Source organism: Cardiocondyla obscurior, linkage group LG17 (assembly GCF_019399895.1).
Source record: "Cardiocondyla obscurior isolate alpha-2009 linkage group LG17, Cobs3.1, whole genome shotgun sequence".
NCBI classification, from domain to species: domain Eukaryota; kingdom Metazoa; phylum Arthropoda; class Insecta; order Hymenoptera; family Formicidae; genus Cardiocondyla; species Cardiocondyla obscurior.
This window is the reverse complement of record NC_091880.1, coordinates 4,507,233-4,527,311: the sequence shown is the minus strand read 5'-3', so window position 1 is coordinate 4,527,311 and position 20,079 is coordinate 4,507,233. Positions and strand designations below refer to the sequence as shown.

Sequence of the window (20,079 nt, the reverse complement as noted above, 5' to 3'; positions counted from 1 at the left end):
ATGTTCTAATCGTGTTCGAAGAGACGGAAGATCTCGTGCGTTGCGTCCGCGCAGATTTTTTGCGCATTGTTAAATTCCCGCTCTCGAGTGCACCGCTGTCCTCAGCCGCGAGTGCTGCTCCTTCTTCATTTAAAAAGAGATCGCGCGCAGCTGGCGAGTGTCGGTGTGAGAGAGATGAAAGGATATGAGTGCGAGGGGTGCGGACGCGAACTAACCTGCTGTGCACGTGCGAACATCAGCCATGTTGTGGCTGACCCCTGCGGCCCCTGCCGCCGCGCGCTCGTGATCGCACGCGACGCGGGCCCAGGTTGGCCCAGGTGCTCCAGGTAGCGTTCGAACGGATTCTTGGCACAGGGAGGAGTCGACATGTCGTTCGGCAGCGGTTTCGGGGCGTCCACTTCAACGCCCGCGCCCACGTTCGCTTTCGGCACCACGCCGGCGTCCACGGCGACACCGGTTAAACCTGGTAAGTCACGCCACATGCTCGCAAGTTTCTCCACAGGCCTCGCATTTCCTCGTCTTTTCTTTATATCTTTCTTTCATCGCCCAGAAGGATCTGACGCTCCATGGGATGTCGAGATAAGTCGCCAATATTTGCGCATTTCGTGCCCTATGTTATCTCGTGGCGGTCCTCGTACGACGATTTTAAGGTTAAAAACGGTGCTCCGAGAGGTTTCTCTTCGAGACCTCGGCTTCGAACGAAGTAGAGCATAGAACGAGCTCAGTTTCTCGTCGAGCTGGCCCTGCTGGTCGTGTCGGAAGCCTTGTTAAGCAAGGGTTGGCTCACACCCCCGCAGTCCGGACTGCACTCGACGTCGTTTTTCGCTACGAGAGCCCGTCTACGTCTGGATCTGGCGATAAGGCACCCCGCGACGCAGCACATTAGTAGTACGACTAGCAGAGTAGTCAGCAAAATCACCAGCAACGTCGTGCGATCCGTGTATTCGTAGGATTTTAGGATTCCGATAGATGCCTGGGTGCAAAGTGTCATACTCGACTCGGAGCTATACGTCGTGACTTTTCTGGCAACAGTCGTATCTTCCAAATAATACATTTCGTTTGGAATTTTTCCGAGTGTCGTTATCATAATTTCCGCCGTTGCATCCTGAACAAAATTAATCGAGTTAGATTGTTACACAGCTAAAATATATTAGAGAAAATAAATTTTTATTCTAATTGAAGTACAAACATGAAAAATATAAGTTAAAAAGTTTATTTAGTATCTGGAGTACTTTAGTTTCTGATGGCTAAATAATACCTGTAACTTCTGCTGTCTTGTGAATATCATATTTTTTATTTTATATTATATGAGTGTATGTTATTAAGAATTAATGTGGCAAAATAACAAATTTTTTAATATAACAATTTTAGTAAATATAATCTATAAACAGCCAAATATATTTATGCAGTATCTTCCAAAGTATATATTTAAAATACAATTAAAAATTATAAGCTTTACATTTAAAATTGCTTTTGTAAAATAAGCAATGAATGTCATAGTAGCAAATATCTTTTAATGACATGATTTACCTAACTTCATATAAAACAAAAAAGTATCACATGAAATTATTAACTCATAAATTTTTTAAGTTGCAGGATTCGGAACGCCTTCATTTGGATTTAGTACACCAACCACTTCAACACCAAGTCTGTTTGGTACACCATCGACACAGACCACTGGATTTGGTGCTGGCACTGGATTTGGTTCTCCAGCAGCCACTGGTTTTGGCAGCATACCAAGCACAGGTTTTGGATCCACGCCTACGTTCGGCACCGCGTCAACCAGTGCTTTTGGCTCGGCACCAGCTTTCGGTACCCCGGCCTCTTCCGCACCCACTGGATTTGGTACAAATTCGACATTTGGAAGCACCCCTGCTTCCACAACTGGTTTCGGTACTTTTGGAACAGCTACAACAACGTCAGCTTTGAATTTTGGGGGTTTTGGTGGATTTGGCACGACTACCACTACGTCTGCTCCCGGTTTATTTGGCGGATTTGGCACTGCCGGCATTCCTTCCACAGGTTTCGGTACGTCAACCGGTTTTGGTACATTTGGAGGTAAGCCGGCTACTACAAGTGCTGGATTCGGTGGATTTGGAACAGGTAACGCAAAATTTCTTATATATATGTAGATTAAAATTTATACGTTGCAATATTTATTTTTTTACTTTTTATTAATTTATTTTTACTACATATTTATTCACAGGGACAAGCTTTACTGGATTTGGTACTGGTCTGGCACTGCCTCAGCAGCAGCAGCAGCAGCAGCAACAACAACAGCAGCAGCCTACAAATACTGCATCAGAAGCTTTATATAATGCTGTGTTTAATTGCCAATTATATAACGACGAGCGAGATAATACCATTGCCAGGTGGAATCTTATTCAAGCGTTGTGGGGTACAGGAAAGGCTTATTATTCCACAAATGCTCCACCGATAGATCTTACTCAAGAAAATTCGTTATGCAGATTTAAAGCTATTGGATACAGTCGCATACCTGATGCCGATAACAATGATGGTTTAGTAGTATTGTGTTTTAATAAGAAAGAAAAAGATATACAAGATGGAAAGCAACAATTAATAACATTTCTTAACGGTTTGTTGGGGAATAAGCCTAATTTGACGATAACGGTGGATAACGTCAAAGCAACAGGGGAAAATAAAAGTCAAGTAACAATATATGTGTCGGAGAAAGGAATTACCGGTTCTTATAGAAAAATTCCCGCTAATGAATTAGTTGCGTACCTGTCGCAGGTTATGCAAAAACAACAATTAGTACAGAATGGAGTTGAAGATGTTTTTCCTCTTGTAAAACTTGATCCGTCGCAGCTAAAAGAATATTTAGACAATCCGCCTTGCGCAATTGATGCCAGATTATGGAAACAAGCGCAATTAGACAATCCCAATCCAGAACTGTACATTCCAGTTCCTATGGTTGGCTTTCAGCAAGTTAAGCACAGGCTGAAGTGTCAGGAAGAGGAAACTGCTAGACATAGAGCATTTTTGGATATGGCGGCTGAAAAAATTCAAGGTCTGCAAAGACAACATACGGCTACGCAGGCTCGGCTTAAAGAACATAGGCGTACATTGTTAGAACTTCAACATAGAGTTTTACAGGTACTGTATTAAATTATTCATAAATTTTACTCGTAATATTTCAGCTTGTTAATAATGGAAATTTTATTTAAAGGTGTTAGTACGGCAGGAGATCACGCGAAAAGTTGGATTATCTTTACAACCGGAAGAAGAGGTTTTGACACGAAGATTTGAAGCGATGCATTCACAAATCAGTGCTCCAACACAATACAAAGGTAGAATTAGTGAAATGCTCTCACAGCTCAGAATGAGGCGACATATTGATATTCAAAATCAAGAAAGATATACAATGGACCCTATAGCACAGGATGACATTAAAACGGTAATAAAATATTCTTTATTTAATTTAGCTTAAGATTATTATCAAATGGTAGATATAATTTTTTTTTTTAAATTATTTTAGTATTTAAGTATGGAGCAGCAAGGAATGGCGCAGCTTATTTCGACAATAAATGCCGATTTAGAAAGTTTAAAAGTCATTAAGGATGGGATGTCAGAACTTTTACTGAGCCAAAGTATATCTTGAAGATTGTAATATATAATAAAAATTTTTTTACTCCTTCTACTTAATTAAAGCATTACGCGTTTATTAATGTTTACACAAAATAAATCATGGTTGTATAAATTACTTATATTTTTCACAAAGCTGTGCCATATATTTATTTTATTACAAATTCTACAATTTTTTTTTTATATAATTCAATTCTTGTAATTTATTTTAATTGCCAATGAATATTTAAACTGAACACAATTATATTTTGCTTACATTGCAGTTTAATAATTTTTGCTTATTGTGGCGATCATGTCTCTCAGTAAGTTTTTTTTTTCTTTCGTTTATTCGGTGTTGTATCTTTGAATTTTTTGATAAAAATATTTTAACATTTAAAAAAATTTGTTATCGATTAATCTGTACGTTTACATATTTTTATTACTATAAATTAAACTAATATGCATATTGTAGCAATGAAGGTTTCCGAAGAAAAGCCGCCTACGGCACAACGCTGTCTCTCAGCGTGGCTTACCTCCGGAAACCTCTATTACTGCAGAAGTCAATGGCCGCGAAAGCCTAAAATCTAATGCATATTTTGTAGATAATTAAAAGAATGATTTAATGACTATAAAAAAGAACAAAAAAGAAATATTCTACAGTGTATATTTTAAATATAAAATCTACAAATTAAAATATATTTCTATTGAATTGTCGAGTATAAGTAAAAAAATGTGATCCTTTACAAAATACGTTACGTTTTTTTCGAGTGTTTATGATATTTGACACGCTCAATATAAATTAAATTGGAATATATAAAAATTTATGATTATTACAGATAGACAGACAGATAAAACCTTATTTATAAAAATTTTCTCCATTGCCTATTATATCGGCCCCTTTATTAGTTCCATTTTTTATCGGTGAAATAGATTTATTGTGAGCATCCTGGCCTATAGTCATTTTTAATAACTTTAAAACGGACTTCTTATCCGCATTTTCATTTTCTGTAAGTAAAATACTTTGTTAATACTTTTTTTTTTTTTTTTACATAACAAAATAAAATTTTTATAGTAATGTACGTAAAAATATTTTATATTTACCTTCGTTTCCAGTAATTTGTTGTTCAAGATGCAATTTTTCTTGCGCTATCTCATACATATTTTCTTCTATTGTATTTTCGCCTAATAATCTTATTATAGATACAGGTCTGCAAGAGAATTCAATATTTTAAATATCTTTATTTTAACAAATAATGAATAAAACGTATGTTTTATTATTTTTTAAAATTAAATTTTGCAACAATGTTTACTTGTTCTGTCCCACACGATGACATCGATCTTCTGCTTGTTTATCGTTATAGGGATTGAAATCTATATCGTGTATTATGACTGTATCGGCAGCAGTTAAGTTGATCCCTAAACCCCCGGCTTTTGTTGATAATAAAAATATGAATATATTTGGATCGTGAGTATACTCATTTATAAGAGTTTGTCTTTCAGGTACAGGTGTGTTTCCATCTAGCCTAATTTGAGTGTTAAGTTCATTAAAATTGATTTGAGATAGTAATTTTGCAATAATAATTATAATTATCAAAATCAGGCAAACCTGAAAAATGTATGTCCTCTAATAGATAAGTATTCTTCAAGTACGTCTAATACCATAGTAAACTGGCTAAAAATGAGCACTCTATGACCTTCCTCTTTCATTTGTGGTAGCAGCTTGTCGAGTTCTCTCAATTTACCAGATTGAGGAATAAGTTCCTGAGGTAAGCCAAATCCCGCTATACTTTTGTACGTACGAGTCAATTGATTTATTTGATAATCAGACGTCCATATCAACTCTTCAAAGACGTACTCTGGATTTTTTTGTTTGTACCCTGATTCCTTCGCTAATCTACTGGCTATGGCCTAGTGATAAATCACAAGCCAATTAAACAGATAAAAGTATTTCGATTAATTGCATGCATACCTTTAATTTTTCCTCATCGTAATAATCACGTATGAGAAGGGGGTGATTGGCGAGTTTCCTCAATTGCATCATCATACCAGTACCATTTACATCCGTAATTTCGTTGGCCTGTGCTGAAAATTGCGCGACCAATTTGTTGTACATACTTTGCTGCTTTTCGATTAAAGGGCATCGTATTATTTCATCTTTTTTGTTGGGCAAGTCGCGTAAGACTTCAACTTTAAGCCGTCGCAAAACAAACGGTCGCATAATTTCTTTTGCATTCTTAACTTGTTCTCTTTCGAACATCGGTTGTTCTCCGTTCTTTTTATCGCCTAATTTCTAAAAAATTATTCGAAACATGAATTACGGATAAATATACAATAACGTATACGTAAAAATACGAATAAAATACTTTTAATAATAATAGGTCCAATGACTTACAGGATTTTTGGAAAACAGACTTTTTAAATCACTTTGTTTTCCAGCAAATAATGAAGGCATTACGAATATTAACAAAGATATTAATTCCAATAAATTATTTTGTAGAGGTGTGCCAGTTAATAAAATTCGATGCTTTGCCTGCAAAATAAATTATGTGATTTTATTAGAAAATTTTATGCACATATATATATATATATATATATATATATATATATATATATATATATATACCTATACATATGATTAATACATACAGTGATTCTAACAAGATTCTCATATCGAATACTGCTCATATTCTTGAGCATGTGAGCTTCGTCAAAAATAACATAATTTAGAGGCATAACGCGGAATAATCTGCGTTCCTCTGGAGTACTGCAGACTAAACTATACGTAGTTAATAAAATATCAACGTCATCAAGATCACCATTTCGCCAGCCCATTCGCATCTCTCTTCGTTCATCTTGAGAGCCGTAATACTGCACAACTTTCAAGGTAGGTGACCATCTTTCCAATTCATCCAACCAGTTTTCTACGTTAGAAGACAAAGGCTTTTATATATTTCAAATTTTTACTAAGCAGATATTTGAGAAAACAAAATATTACCCATGGTCGAACTAGGAACGACAATTAAATGAGGCCCGTCTTTTTCGTCGAGAAGACCAGCTTCTTTCAGATAAGTCAAAAATGCTATTACTTGTACCGTTTTTCCTAATCCCATCTCATCGGCTAATATACCATTTACATTTTGCGCGTGCAAAACAGCAAGCCAATTTAGACCGACCATTTGATACGGGGCTAATGATAAATCTGGCGATAATAATTTCGGCTGTTGTGTTATAGCCGATGCACCAGCAGCCACTGCTTTTTCCATGTTGGTGGATAAGCGAAGGCATTTTTTCATGAGAAGTTCTACCACATGACGTGTAGACAGCAATACCTTTTTAAACATATAAAAAATTGAATCAATCGTAATTTTTTATTTTTAATTAAAAAAAAATTTTTTTTGAAGTCTTTACCTGTGCTGCATTTAATAGCTCTGTGTCCAAGTACTTTATATTTTGAAATTTATTTACTAAGTCTCTCCAATCCTCAAACGGTCTTACACTTATAATCGCACGTACTCGCTTTTGAGAACACTGAGGCAGCAAAAGCAGTTCTGAAGGCAGTGCAGTTTGCATAAAGTCCAAAACTGCCTTTTTATCACCAGTGAGCTCGTTAGATATTTCTATATCTGAATCCTCATCACTGTAAAACAATGATACGTTTATACCATACAATTTAATTACAAGTATAAATTAAGTTATCAAATTATGTACCTATTAAACACTTTATCTTTGTTATAATCTTCCTCATCTGAGTCAATATCTACTTCCTCATCTACACTCAGCTTTTTTCTCTTCTTTTTGTTTGTCTTTCTTGATCCCTTTAAAGTTCTCTTTCTATTTTTTTTCAGCTCTTCCTCAGCTTCTTCAACATTCCAATTGGTTTTTTTAAGTACTTCTTGTATATGCTAAAAACAAAATTTATAATTATTAAACAATAAACAGTTTTCTTTTCAATATAAAAAAAAAAAGTTTTTTTTATTATCCATTCAATTAAATATTAAAACTATTTAAAAGAACGGTGTGTTTAAACGATCCATTAGTTTAAAAGTACCCACTACCTTATCACTTTGTGGATACAAAGATGTCAGGTACTTCAGCTTATTCTCTTCATCATTCGCATTACAATCCGAACTCGACTTGGATGGACTGCCGATATCGCTGTCACTGTCCTCGATGCGATTTACGGGCTTTCGGCGTACGTCGCGAGTTACCAGGTTACTGTCCTCGTCAGCTGTAAATCACAAAAAAAAAAATTCATAAATCGAAATTACATACATACATATATATATAAAAAAAAAAAAAAGTAAGCAAGCTATTTAACGTTCGAACGCGGCCCGCTTGAGAAAGCGCAGAAATAGTGATGCGGATCGCGGAATACGCACGCCAATTGCTCGCGTATACCGTACATCGATTAACAAAGCGGATAATGACAAGAAAAAGTATTGCGCGAGCTCTTACACATATTCACGGTCCTTGTTTGTTTTTTTTGAAATCGGAACCGCCGCAGGAGGCTGGAGCTGCTCGTATCCGTTTTTGTTGGGCTCGGCACGGTGCATTCGGACATCGCGTCGAGTTTAGCCGTGCGAAGGACGCTGGCAGGAATGCATTTTTCCGGGAGAACTTTCAGAGTCGTCTGCCAGGTGCATTCGGTGCGGCTCGCCGAGCGCGTCCAGGCCGTTACGTAGAGTATTATGTAGAACGTACATCAAAGTGCCGGACTGGAGTGGAGGATCCGAGTGGGATGTTTATGCCTGATTTCCACGCGGGACACCTGCAGCAACTGTTTAAAACGTTGCACGTTCCTTGAACCGAGGAAGTAACGGTACCCGCAGCTCTGATCTCGGTCCTTTGAACGAAATAAGAATATTAAACCTGCATTTAGTGAATAATAGAGAAAGATAGGCTCGCGCGTTTGCTTAACAAAAGACAGCTGTTCCAATCGCGCGGACATTATAAGATGTACTTAAGTTATAATGACATACGATTAGTGAATAACATATTTAATTTAATTAATATTTACTTCTGACTGACAGACGTGAAAAAAAAAGTGGTAAAAACACTTCGTGACTAGCTTCAAATCGAATATAAATTCCTTTTAATTTTCCGCTTTTTAAAATTAATTTTAATTATATGTGATTATTATTATAATTTATTAATTAATTTTAATTATTAAGTGATCCGTAATTGTTAATTAGAAGTAATGAAAATTAAGGAGAACCCAAGGGAAAGATCAGCCGATCGCGCATGCCGATCTCGAGGGCGCGTGATTCAGGGTGGACGAGCGACACTTGCGCCGTCGTCTACTCGGCTCCTTTATTTGTATCCGCCGTTTTGCTGCACGCTCAGCGCAACCTGTCCGCGTTATGTTTGACAGCAGGTAAGTGGAACACACGGGAGCACGAAGACTACACATCAGCCATCGGGGCGATGAGTCTTCTCCTCCCATTTGTTTAACAAGAAAATATATTTCTTTTGTCTATTTAATTCTTTTTTTTCTATACCTTCCATTTTTCAGAATACAACTAATATACTTTAATTTTCAGGTATATGGCGATTCAATTTTACTTAAAAATATCCTGGAACAGATTAGAAATATATAAAAAAAAAAAAAAGAAAACGTACACAGGCAGATAGAAATAATTACGCATATTTTATTAAAGTTAGAGTAAAAGGAGGGCGAGAGATACAGAAGTATTCAGCGTTGCACTGTCTATATGGGTTTAATTTTGAAGTGAAGCCCTATCAGGGAGAACACCAGACACTTGAGGTCCTGGACGAGATAGTAGAAGCACCGCAGACCCTCCGGGTCGCAGGACTGGTTTACATCTAAAAGAGAGCCGGTCTTCGAAGTAGTGAACGATATGTGCTCGTCTCCGATTACGATTTCCAGCTCCTGACGGCCGACGCGGTCTGGCTGCGGCCAGAGGGAATCGTCCTCCTGCATGATTTCGGAATCCTGGATGATGCGCTTGAGCTCCTCCATCACGCACTGGTGTACGTACGCCTCTTTACGTATCATCGTGTCGTTTTTGTAGTTTGAGTTATTTGCGTAGCGCAGCTTGCCGTCTGGTCGGAACTCGAACTCCAGAAACTCGTGCCCGAACTTGCCCTTGTGGCCGACGTAGTAACGAATGTAAAAGTCCTTCGACATCTTTTCAGCCGGCTACCATTTGCAACAACAGATTAGGGTTATACATTGAAACATTTAGCACGCCCATCAATATATTTCAAACTAATCGGCAATGAATTTTACTTATGTAGTAATTAAAAAGTAAATTAGCATACCGAGAGAGCGATTGGTGTCCAGTTGTGACGGCAATGAAATGTTAAGTTGCACCGGACGAGAGGAGTGTATTCCAGTATACTGAATATTTTAGGAATCAACGTTCGCCATGTTAGTAAGCATTAAGCAGTTTTCTCAAGCGACAAACTTTCGTAAGTGACGCAACGCGCTCCGATTGGCCGGCTTTCTCGAGTCGTTACATACGTGTTGGATTTAGTTCCGCGATTTTCGCACAATATCGGAGACTTTTCCGAACGTTATTCCGTTTCTTTAGGACGTTCTTTCTTTATATATACGGATCTCGATTTACAGCTTCTTAATATAAAGTAATTGAAAAGTATTCTACTTTTCTTTCGTACGGATTATAGTTTTTAATCCTGTTCCTTTTTATTTTTTTTCCGAGCAGCGTCTACCTGTACTTTTTAAGTTGATGTTGCAGTGCGATTACAGTTCTGAAAAAGTAAACCTTTGTGAGTTTTTTCGCGAGGAACAGCGAGGACGTTTCGGAACGTATAATAAAAATCGCGTGCGAGCTCCGAGGATCGACTGTTCCAAGTCGATAGTACGTTCAACGAGGGACACCATATTATTCGCACGCACGTAACTCCTGTGCTTGTATGTGTGTGGTGCGGGCGAACTTAAGCGAGCTACTCCGTCGCCGTTGCGTGTTCTCTTCGTTGGGAAGAGCAGCTCTCGCTTCAATTGCCAATTACGGCGCCAATGCGCGGTGCGGAGCGTTAAATGTGCGTACAGGATGTCGAACCCGGGCGGTAGCAGGAGGAACGGGGCTATGAAGATCCGTCTAACGAGTGAGTGCGGTAGCCGTCTACTTTTCTTCGGGCGTCGTGCGTCTCGTCGAGCGTGAAAGTCTTGTGCACGCGCGGAAACCGCACAACGCACGCACGCACGACGAGAACGCCTGCTCACGCATGTCTGGCCCGTTTTCACTTCGCATTATCTAACGTATTCTCGTAAGCGCTGGGCTCTTCCGCGCGGGGGAGGGGGCACGATGAACGCGACGCATAAACGTCAAACTATGTCTCTCGAATTTGACCCGGTCTTCCGAGGATTACGAGTGCTCCAGGTGGAGAACGCGACTTCCGTTGTGCCCTTTCCACCCTTTCGATTACGCCAGCTTGCTTGGCCGCGAAGCCGACTCGAGACCTCACCGCAAGTACTCGCCAGAGAACCGACGTGAAACGTTAATTCTTGGCTGTCCTGAAGACCATTTGATGTCATTTATTCAATATTCTTAGCAATCTTATTTTTGGCCCATGTTATCTTTCATTCAGCTAATTTTTTTTTTTTTTAGATTCTTTAAAAAAAAAATTTAATTGTTGTTGACAATATTTAAGAGAGTTATAATATAAAATTTTGAGTTTGATTATCTTTTTTCATGAACAGAGATAATTAGATGATATAATAGTGTTAGTTAAGAGAGTATTATAGATGTAATAATCAAATTATAAATCAGACATTGGATTACTTTATGAAACCTTATTAGATATTAATTTAGAAGTTTGAAATAATATATATATTTAATTAAATTAGTTGTGTACTTAAATGTATTCTTGTACATTTAAAAAATAATTGAGTAAATTTTTTTATGACAAAATTAATGCATGATAATATATTTATCTAATAATTATGTGTTTTAGTTTTATGTGCCCGCAATCTCGCTAGAAAAGATTTATTTCGTGAGTATTTTTTTTACAAAAAAAAAAAAAAAAAAAAAAAAAAAAAAAACAACATAGAAATATAAGTAAATGTAATATAAAAATAATTACTTTTTAGGTTTACCTGATCCTTTTGCTAAAATAACTGTTGAAGGATCTGGACAGTGTCACAGTACAGACACCTGTAAAGCCACACTTGATCCTAAATGGAATCAACATTATGACCTGTAAGTATTTTTTTTATACTGAGAAATTTGAAATTTATGCATATAGGAAAAGAGAATAATTATTATCTATTGATGCAGATATATCGGAAAGAACGATGGAATCACCATATCAGTATGGAATTATAGAAAATTTCATAAGAAACAGAATGGAGGGTTTCTGGGATGTGTTCGCATTTTATCAAACACTATCCAAAGACTGAAGGATACAGGATGTATATATTTTAATTTATTTTACATTATTAATTTTATTTTCATTTAGCAAGACACTTATAAAATTTATTAATCTTGTGATATTTTTTCAGATCAACGTTTAGACTTGTGCAAAGCTCATTCTGACGACACTGATGTTGTAAAAGGGCAAATCGTTGTGTCTCTAATGTCACGCGATGGCCACAATGGTGCCGTGAGTAATACAGTCGGTCATAATGCCGTAGTCGACGTGCTCGGAGATTTGAGCTGTCCGAATGATTTACCGGACGGTTGGGAAGAAAGAAGAACAGAAAGTGGTCGATTATATTACGTAAATCATCACACGAAAAGTACGCAATGGATCCGTCCAAACGCTCGGTAAATTTTGACATCTATTTGTACTGAAGTATACGATATGATATATGATATGTATGTTTTATATAAAGTTACGTTATTGGTAGGCCTAACAATGCTATCATACCGACGACACCAGAACCACCACCGTTATCGTCGTCGGAACCTACATCTCCTAGCAGTAGCGCGAGCTCTCCGACTGTTAGAAATGAGGATAGTCCTGCAAGACATACGTCATCCGAGTGGACTGCAGGAGGAGATGGTACACCGAGTCAAACACCTAGCCGAGATAACTCGACTCAAAATATTCTGAGAAATACATCGACACAGCAGAATCGTAATCAACAGCAGCATCAGCATAACGTAAGAAATGCGACAACGCCGGCATCGTCCTTAAGGGAACGGCGCGTCATTAGAGGAACTGATGAACAGAACGGCAATCAAAACGCGAACGGAAGGGTAGAACGTAGCCTTAATAATGGAAGTCAAATTCGAAGGACTAATCGTAGCAACAGAAATAGAAATAGCGTCATGTCGAGTAACGACAGACGAACCGATCCGCCGCAGCCGTCGGACCTACCTCGTGGTTACGGTATGATTGAAATAAATTTTTAAATACAATATAACATATTATTTTATAAATTGATAAATTTTTTAATCCATAGAAATGAGGAAAACCCAGCAAGGTCAAGTATACTTTTATCACGTACCAACTGGCTCATCTACCTGGCATGACCCGAGAATTCCGCGAGATTTGCAAGCTAATGAACTGACGAATGAACTTGGTCCTCTTCCCAGTGGATGGGAAATGAGACAGACTCAAAGTGGACGCGTATATTTCGTAGATCACAATAATCGGACAACACAATTTACCGATCCCAGGTTGTCCAGTCAAATAATAAGCAATCTATTGAAGTAAGTATAGAAAATTGAATATTCATAAATGTGATTATAAGAGAATAAAAATTATTTTATTGATAGTAGGAGACAAAATAATAACATGAACACTCAAATCTCGAATAATGCAAACAATTCGATGACGAGCGAAACCGCTGAAGCGGATACGACGAACTCATCGATGGTTCAACCTAGCACGCCACAGCAACCAACGAGAAATGAAAATGGAAGTAACAATAATTCTCCAACAAGTGAGTTGAAAGTTTTTTTAATACGTATTTTTTGTAAAAAAGGGCCTGGAAAATATATTTTATAATATAATACTTAAAACACTTTTTATATACGATAATATATCGTATATATATCTTTGACTTGCGTGATTCTTACATGTATGATAATATGTTTCCATAATACAAATCACGTAACGTATTTTTACATAAAAGCAAAACAAAAGAATATTTGTGTACGGCTCACAATTTTATCTTATCTAGAAGCATGTCTATCTATGCAACGTAAGTCTGACTGTTAATCAGTCTCAGTTGTTTTGTCACTTGAATAAAATGCCATTTCATTTTGGAAGAGTCCTGTTCATCAGGGCACATTACCGTAAAAATCGGTTAAATTCTTAATTTTATATTTATATGTATGATAGTGCGATCGACATAACAAGGGTTGTTCTTTTTTTTTTTTTTTGCGTTACAGTGGAAAGCGTTCCATCTCAAAATGCTCAGACAGTGTCAGAATTACCAAAGGAACTTATGGACAATGAGCTCCTTCCAAAATATAAACGCGATTTAGTAGCAAAGTTGAAATGTCTTCGAGCGGAATTAAATGCTCTTCAACCTCAAAGTGGACATTGTAGATTAGAAGTATCGAGAAGCGAAATATTTGAAGTAAGTAAATTTTAAATACTTGGTTTTTTTATATTTTTAAATATTTTAAACATTATTTTTACAACAAATATAATTAGAGTGAATTTGTTCTATGAGATTTGTAAATGATATTTTGTTCTTATAGGAATCGTACAGATTGATAATGAAAATGCGACCGAAAGATATGCGCAAAAGGCTCATGGTTAAATTCCGTGGTGAGGAAGGCCTTGATTACGGCGGCGTGGCACGCGAATGGTTATATTTGTTGTCTCATGAAATGCTAAACCCGCAATATGGACTGTTTCAATATTCGAGAGATGATAATTATACGCTTCAAATAAACCCAGATTCGGGCATAAATCCAGAACACTTATCATATTTTCATTTTGCTGGAAGGATTATAGGCATCGCTGTTTTTCATGGCCATCACATTGACGGTGGCTTTACAACTCCATTTTATAAGATGTTGCTTAATAAAGCTATAACTTTGAGCGATATAGAAGGAGTCGATCCAGAATTACATAGAAGTCTCACGTGGATGCTGTAAGTGATATAGATTTTAAAGAAAATTTTATTTTTGAATTTACATATATTTTTCTAAAGATAGATTTAAAATATTTGTTATTTATTCTGGTGTTATTAGGGAAAATAGCATAGACGGTGTGTTGGATGCTACTTTTTCCGTAGAACACAGTAGTTTTGGCGTATTGAAGAATCATGAATTAAAACCAGGCGGAAAAGACATCGCGGTGACGGAAGAAAACAAAAAAGAATACGTCCGCTTATATGTGAACTATCGATTTATGCGCGGTATCGAGCAACAATTTTTAGCATTACAGAAAGGATTTCACGAATTAATACCTCCCCTGTTACTAAGACCCTTCGATGAGCGCGAATTGGAATTAGTTATTGGTGGTTTGGGTACTATTGATATAAATGATTGGAAATTGCATACTCGACTTAAGCATTGCACCCCCGATACACCAGTTGTGCAGTGGTTTTGGCAAATAGTGGAATCATACGGTGAAGAAATGAGGGCGAGGCTGCTTCAGTTTGTCACCGGTAGCTCTAGAGTTCCATTACAAGGTTTTAAAGCTTTGCAAGGTAACTATTTTGTTTAGATTTTAAACGTATTATCGTAAAAATACATTTTAATAATAATTACATATTACATTTAATTGTATAGGATCAACGGGAGCAGCAGGTCCACGACTCTTTACAATACACGCTGTTGATGCTCCGAGCGAAAATTTACCAAAAGCACATACTTGTTTTAATAGAATAGACATACCACAAAATTATCCGACTTATCAAAAGATGCTTGACAAGCTTACGCAGGCGGTTGAAGAAACTTGTGGCTTTGCTGTCGAGTAATATGGTATGAATATTGCAATTTTAATACACAAAATGTCCTATAGTAAACTTTTCGGGAGTAGGTAGAACTTATTAAAACATGAAGAAAATTCCTATTCTGTTTTACATTTTTCGCGATGACCAAGACATAAATTAAAAAAGAATTAGTATTTTTTGGCAGTACACTGCTGCCCTTATTTCACCGCGTGACTTACTCGTCGCACGGATTGAGCGACCAATCGTCTTTGCTTGCCTGATTAGATGACATAAAAAAAAAAAAAAAAAGAAAAACTGGTTATTTTCTATATTAACAAAACAAAAAATAGAAAATTGAATAAATGTTGCAAAAGTTCAATGACTTTTATAGAAAATATTAATGTGTAAAGTTACTATCATTGAAGTTGTTTCATATATAGAAATATTTAAATGGCCTTGCAATTGGAAATTTGCATATCTTGCATATCTTATGATATGTGTTCCCTTTTGAAACACAAAGTTGACAATTTAACAAATTTTAGAAAAATAGTATACCGATCTTTAAATGCTTTATTACCTGATTAAGTAATTAGGGTTCAGTTTATGTGATCGTTATTCTTTTCTAATGAATATGTTAATTAATCTATTTTCCACGATTAATTATGCATATATATATATATTTATTTATCAAAATTTTTATCAATTTACAGCTGCTAATTCGTTTAATCCATCAAAGTTAGGTTTTATTTTAATCGCAACATAAATATAAGGTAAAGCATGCACAAGTATTTCTGGAAGAAAAATCTTCCAAAGTTCATGATTATAGTTATATATGATGTTTATAGTGTACAGATTTTTTTTTTAATTAAAAACATGTGTAGTATTGAAGAATCTCGAAATTGTAACGTAGCAATATATGACATAGCAAATTAATTCGCATTTGGAAGATTTTAATTTCACTTTTCACTTAACAATTATCGTAACGGAATAGCACAATCAATTAATTCCATATCAATTGTGTACTGAAAAAAATAGGATTTAGTGTCGCGAGCGAAAAGTGCATATATGTAAAATTCGTTCATTCGTAGAGATCGACATTAATTCTAATTACGATCCTGAAAATTTAGTATTTTAAAATATATCATTGAGCCTTGTTGTTTTAGGAAAAAAATAGAGTTTGTATATATGTATAATTCTGAACATGCACGTGTTGATTAAAAATTGTTATAATTTATGAAGAGTATAAGGACAATAAAAATATAATATTGAGATGTAGCTGCAAATAAATATCAAATTTAAAGAAAAAAGATACATATATTTATATAGACGCAAAAATTAATATATATTTTACTTTTTTGATATTTTATATTGATATATTGGCATATATACGAAACTGATTGATATTTAAAAATTAACAATATCTTTGAGATTATGTAACATTTTTTTCCGGAGCTATCGTAACGCGATCGGCAATACTTTATTGCTATGCAACTATAATAAGGTTATTGTTGCTTGTTAAGAATTAATATCATCGAGTGCGTTAGATGTAAATAATTTATTAGAGATTAATACAATGATAATGTAACATCGTTTTACGTGCAAAAACAACGATTAGCACGCTAATTTTAATAATGACAAAATCGTGTACATTAGCTTTAATTTAGAAAACACGTTTATTTAAGAAAGAGTTCATTCGACGGGTTTATGTAAGCTTAAAATGTTTCGATCGAACTGACTCTTTTGTTTGAGAACTTGACGAAACATGACTATACCTTACTAAACTGCTTTTAGTAAGATATAGCGCTACTTTCTTATTTATCTCACAAAGCTTTCATTTAATTCAGCATATAAAGCTGTTGTAAAAATATCTAATGCATGAATCATTGTTTTGTATAACTATTATCACATTAGACATATTTGTATGCACAAAACTGTGATGAAACATATCGTAGGTGGAAATTATGTAGTAAAGAGGCATCTAAAGTCTCAATTTTCGATTTTTAAGAATTGGAACATAATTTTACATTCATTTTTTTTATATATGTATAATATTATTGAAATCGACATATATGTATAATAGAATGAATGTATAATAAGATGGATGTACATACACATTTACGCACATACATCCATTTCGTGAAATCTTTTTAGAAGAAAAGTATCTTGACACTTTATATTAGGTAAAATCCGTTTTCAGCCTTTAAAACACAGTCTAAACACTAACCATTGCTATAATGGGAAACGTTAAGTAAAATAATTGATACAGCTGTTACAGGTACACAAGATTTTTTGTATTTAATAGTTTACTTCACGATATCAGACACAACAGCCAATGCCTCGATACTCTATGAACGACGTAACATATGCTAATGTAAACCCATTAATTTTTTAATGAAATGTATAATAACTACAATACAAAGACGATAGTTAAGAAACGAAACTATTTTCGATATTTAAAGCTCGCAATTAATATCAGGGCAATTAAGAAAATTAATGAAGGTACAGAGAAGTTTCAGTGAGATATCTATATATTTTTACGTTTGAAAAGATTTTTGTTTTTTTATGCCAAACTTTTGTTTTACTGTAACACTTAACAATGAATAACCCTATCAGAAAAAAATAACTTATCTTTTTTCTAATATTCTCACTGTCTTCTTCAATTGCTATCTTGTCGATATAGTAATAAAGGCCTTGAAAAAGTGCCTTGTGGTTGATGGTAATGACGCTGCAAGTGAATATTTATATAATATTTTCAGAAATAATATAAATTTTCTCTTCTTTTGTTAGAACTATATCCAAATAGATACATATACTCACTTATGTATGTATGAATGTTACATTAATTTACCATGTCTACATTAAATATTTAAAAAGTGACAGAGTAATAAAATTATGATTTAAGTATAAATCAGCCAAAAAAGTATTTGGAATACATAAAAAAGATTTTGTATTCACATAATTATACATATATCAAAGTCACTAACGTTCGTTGTGTCTAACTTGAAAAGTTTGAATTGTTCGTCGTAATGAATCTTTTATTTGAATCAGTTTTTTTTTCTAAACATAAATCACATTTTACATACATATCAATTATATTAATTTTTAATAGCTGATGTGTTCAAAGTAAAAATTTCCGTCTAATAATTATTACGCTATTTGACGGAAGGATTACTCTGTTATTCATTGGAAATTTAAGAATAAAGAAAGTTTAAGAGAATGAAAGAAGCGTTAAAGAAAGAAATTAAGAGTGACAATATTTAATTGACACAAAATACGTACAAAGAAATATATCGCATATTATATGTTGCACGAAATAATCCTGTTTGTGAGATATTCAAGTAATTATACATATAAGAATCCAGATTGAAGAAGATCATCAAACTAAAATGTATTAAAAATTAGTTTGTTTTATTCTAAAATATCCGCTGATTTGAATAGCTTTTTAACTCTTTATCGATCTATTTTGCTGGTTCTACGAATGTTTTCAGAGTCAGTTGATAAAAGGCCTTCGCACATTGAGTAGTATCGCACCTCTTTATGGAAACACAGCTTTGTCAGATGTATATACATATTAAATATATTTAAACTTCGCTCACTCACACAACGAAAAATATCGGTAAAGGGTTAAAAAAAAAGTAGAAGATTTTACTTGAATTAATAACTTTGCAGTAAATTACAAGACTATCCTTTTTTGAATGTCGACTTCATCAATATTAAAGTTGTTTTTTAATTAAAAAAAGAAAACTTCTTTACGAATAAGAGTGAGTTGAGTTCATATAAAGAATACGAAGAAAATTATGATGAAGAAGACGACGAAAAACTCGTACTCGTTTTCATAAATTAAGATTTATTTAGCAATTTCATTGTTTCTATATATTATATTATACTAGTAATTTTAAATGCAAATTTGCAAATTAATATATAAATATATATTGTATAACATAATACATGATCATTTATAATTAAGTTATAAGTGATTGTCTCTTTCATAATTTGTAATTATACGAGATAATGTGTACTATTATATTATTATGGATGTATTATTATTTCCAGTTAATATCATATCTGTTACTATCATCATTTACTGCACAAGCCCTTTCAGGAAACGATTGTATATAACTTTTCTTTTTGTATTCCGGACGAAATGTATATTTTAATATAATATCCAAAGTATAAAATCTTCTAATGTTAATATCTGTTAATTTTTCTTATCATACTTGCGATATTACAAATGAATTAATACTAAGTAAAGTATTTTATATTTTAAGTTAATTTTTTAGTGGTTTTGATGTTGTTCTCTTTTTTTATTTTGTTAATTTTACTTTATATGAAATTTTAAGTTTGCTTACCTTTTAATTTTTTGATTATCTTAATTAACAATCGTATAAATAATATTTAATCCTTAATTACAATAAAAAAAGAAACAATAATTTAATCATACGTCTATATATATATATACACAAACGATCGAGAAATTAAAAATAAACTAGATGACAAATCCGTGAATCTTAAGTTTTCGCGATGCAGAGTATCCAAAATCGCTCAGGAATTATTAGAAGTACAGAAAGAGTAAGATGGTGGTCAGTCGAGCGCCGATCCCGCCAATTCTGTGGTCACGCCTTTTTTGTAATGGTCGCTACGATGTCGTCACCGGCAAATCATGCCAACTG

At 34.7% G+C, this 20,079-nt stretch overlaps 4 protein-coding genes across 7 annotated transcripts; 2 read left to right on the top strand and 2 right to left on the bottom strand.

The window, feature by feature from the left end:
* The first annotated feature begins 284 nt into the window (after positions 1 to 284).
* On the top strand, positions 285 to 3,741 carry Nup54 (nuclear pore complex protein Nup54). Of its 2 annotated transcripts, none has more exons than XM_070668230.1 (5): positions 285 to 466; positions 1,597 to 2,103; positions 2,207 to 3,117; positions 3,191 to 3,418; positions 3,500 to 3,741. In XM_070668230.1, exons 1-5 carry the CDS (start codon positions 367 to 369, stop codon positions 3,620 to 3,622), a joined length of 1,869 nt encoding a protein of 622 aa, XP_070524331.1. In that variant the 5' UTR covers positions 285 to 366; the 3' UTR covers positions 3,623 to 3,741. The 2 variants fall into 2 exon arrangements, with proteins under 2 accessions (XP_070524331.1, XP_070524330.1); XM_070668229.1 differs by having other exon boundaries at positions 1,591 to 2,103.
* A 491-nt stretch (positions 3,742 to 4,232) lies between these two features.
* On the bottom strand, positions 4,233 to 8,289 carry Etl1 (SWI/SNF-related, matrix-associated actin-dependent regulator of chromatin, subfamily a, containing DEAD/H box 1). Of its 2 annotated transcripts, none has more exons than XM_070668224.1 (12): positions 8,041 to 8,289; positions 7,638 to 7,813; positions 7,294 to 7,487; positions 6,994 to 7,222; positions 6,581 to 6,914; positions 6,232 to 6,506; positions 5,978 to 6,115; positions 5,555 to 5,875; positions 5,192 to 5,493; positions 4,896 to 5,108; positions 4,687 to 4,793; positions 4,233 to 4,590 (listed from the first exon to the last, which is right to left on the bottom strand). In XM_070668224.1, exons 1-12 carry the CDS (start codon positions 8,144 to 8,146, stop codon positions 4,442 to 4,444), a joined length of 2,544 nt encoding a protein of 847 aa, XP_070524325.1. In that variant the 5' UTR covers positions 8,147 to 8,289; the 3' UTR covers positions 4,233 to 4,441. The 2 variants fall into 2 exon arrangements, with proteins under 2 accessions (XP_070524325.1, XP_070524326.1); XM_070668225.1 differs by having other exon boundaries at positions 7,641 to 7,813.
* A 924-nt stretch (positions 8,290 to 9,213) lies between these two features.
* LOC139109294 (protein mago nashi homolog) lies at positions 9,214 to 10,130 on the bottom strand. The gene is made up of 2 exons (XM_070668233.1): positions 9,868 to 10,130; positions 9,214 to 9,745 (listed from the first exon to the last, which is right to left on the bottom strand). The coding sequence occupies exon 2, from the start codon at positions 9,731 to 9,733 to the stop codon at positions 9,293 to 9,295; it is 441 nt and encodes a 146-aa protein (XP_070524334.1). The 5' UTR covers positions 9,734 to 9,745; positions 9,868 to 10,130; the 3' UTR covers positions 9,214 to 9,292.
* Positions 10,131 to 10,427: 297 nt separating this feature from the next.
* Smurf (SMAD specific E3 ubiquitin protein ligase) lies at positions 10,428 to 19,601 on the top strand. Of its 2 annotated transcripts, none has more exons than XM_070668218.1 (12): positions 10,428 to 10,674; positions 11,524 to 11,562; positions 11,660 to 11,768; positions 11,847 to 11,980; positions 12,071 to 12,335; positions 12,419 to 12,903; positions 12,977 to 13,226; positions 13,296 to 13,459; positions 13,911 to 14,101; positions 14,226 to 14,623; positions 14,724 to 15,184; positions 15,267 to 19,601. In XM_070668218.1, exons 1-12 carry the CDS (start codon positions 10,620 to 10,622, stop codon positions 15,452 to 15,454), a joined length of 2,739 nt encoding a protein of 912 aa, XP_070524319.1. In that variant the 5' UTR covers positions 10,428 to 10,619; the 3' UTR covers positions 15,455 to 19,601. The 2 variants fall into 2 exon arrangements, with proteins under 2 accessions (XP_070524319.1, XP_070524318.1); XM_070668217.1 differs by having other exon boundaries at positions 13,293 to 13,459.
* Positions 19,602 to 20,079: the final 478 nt, after the last annotated feature.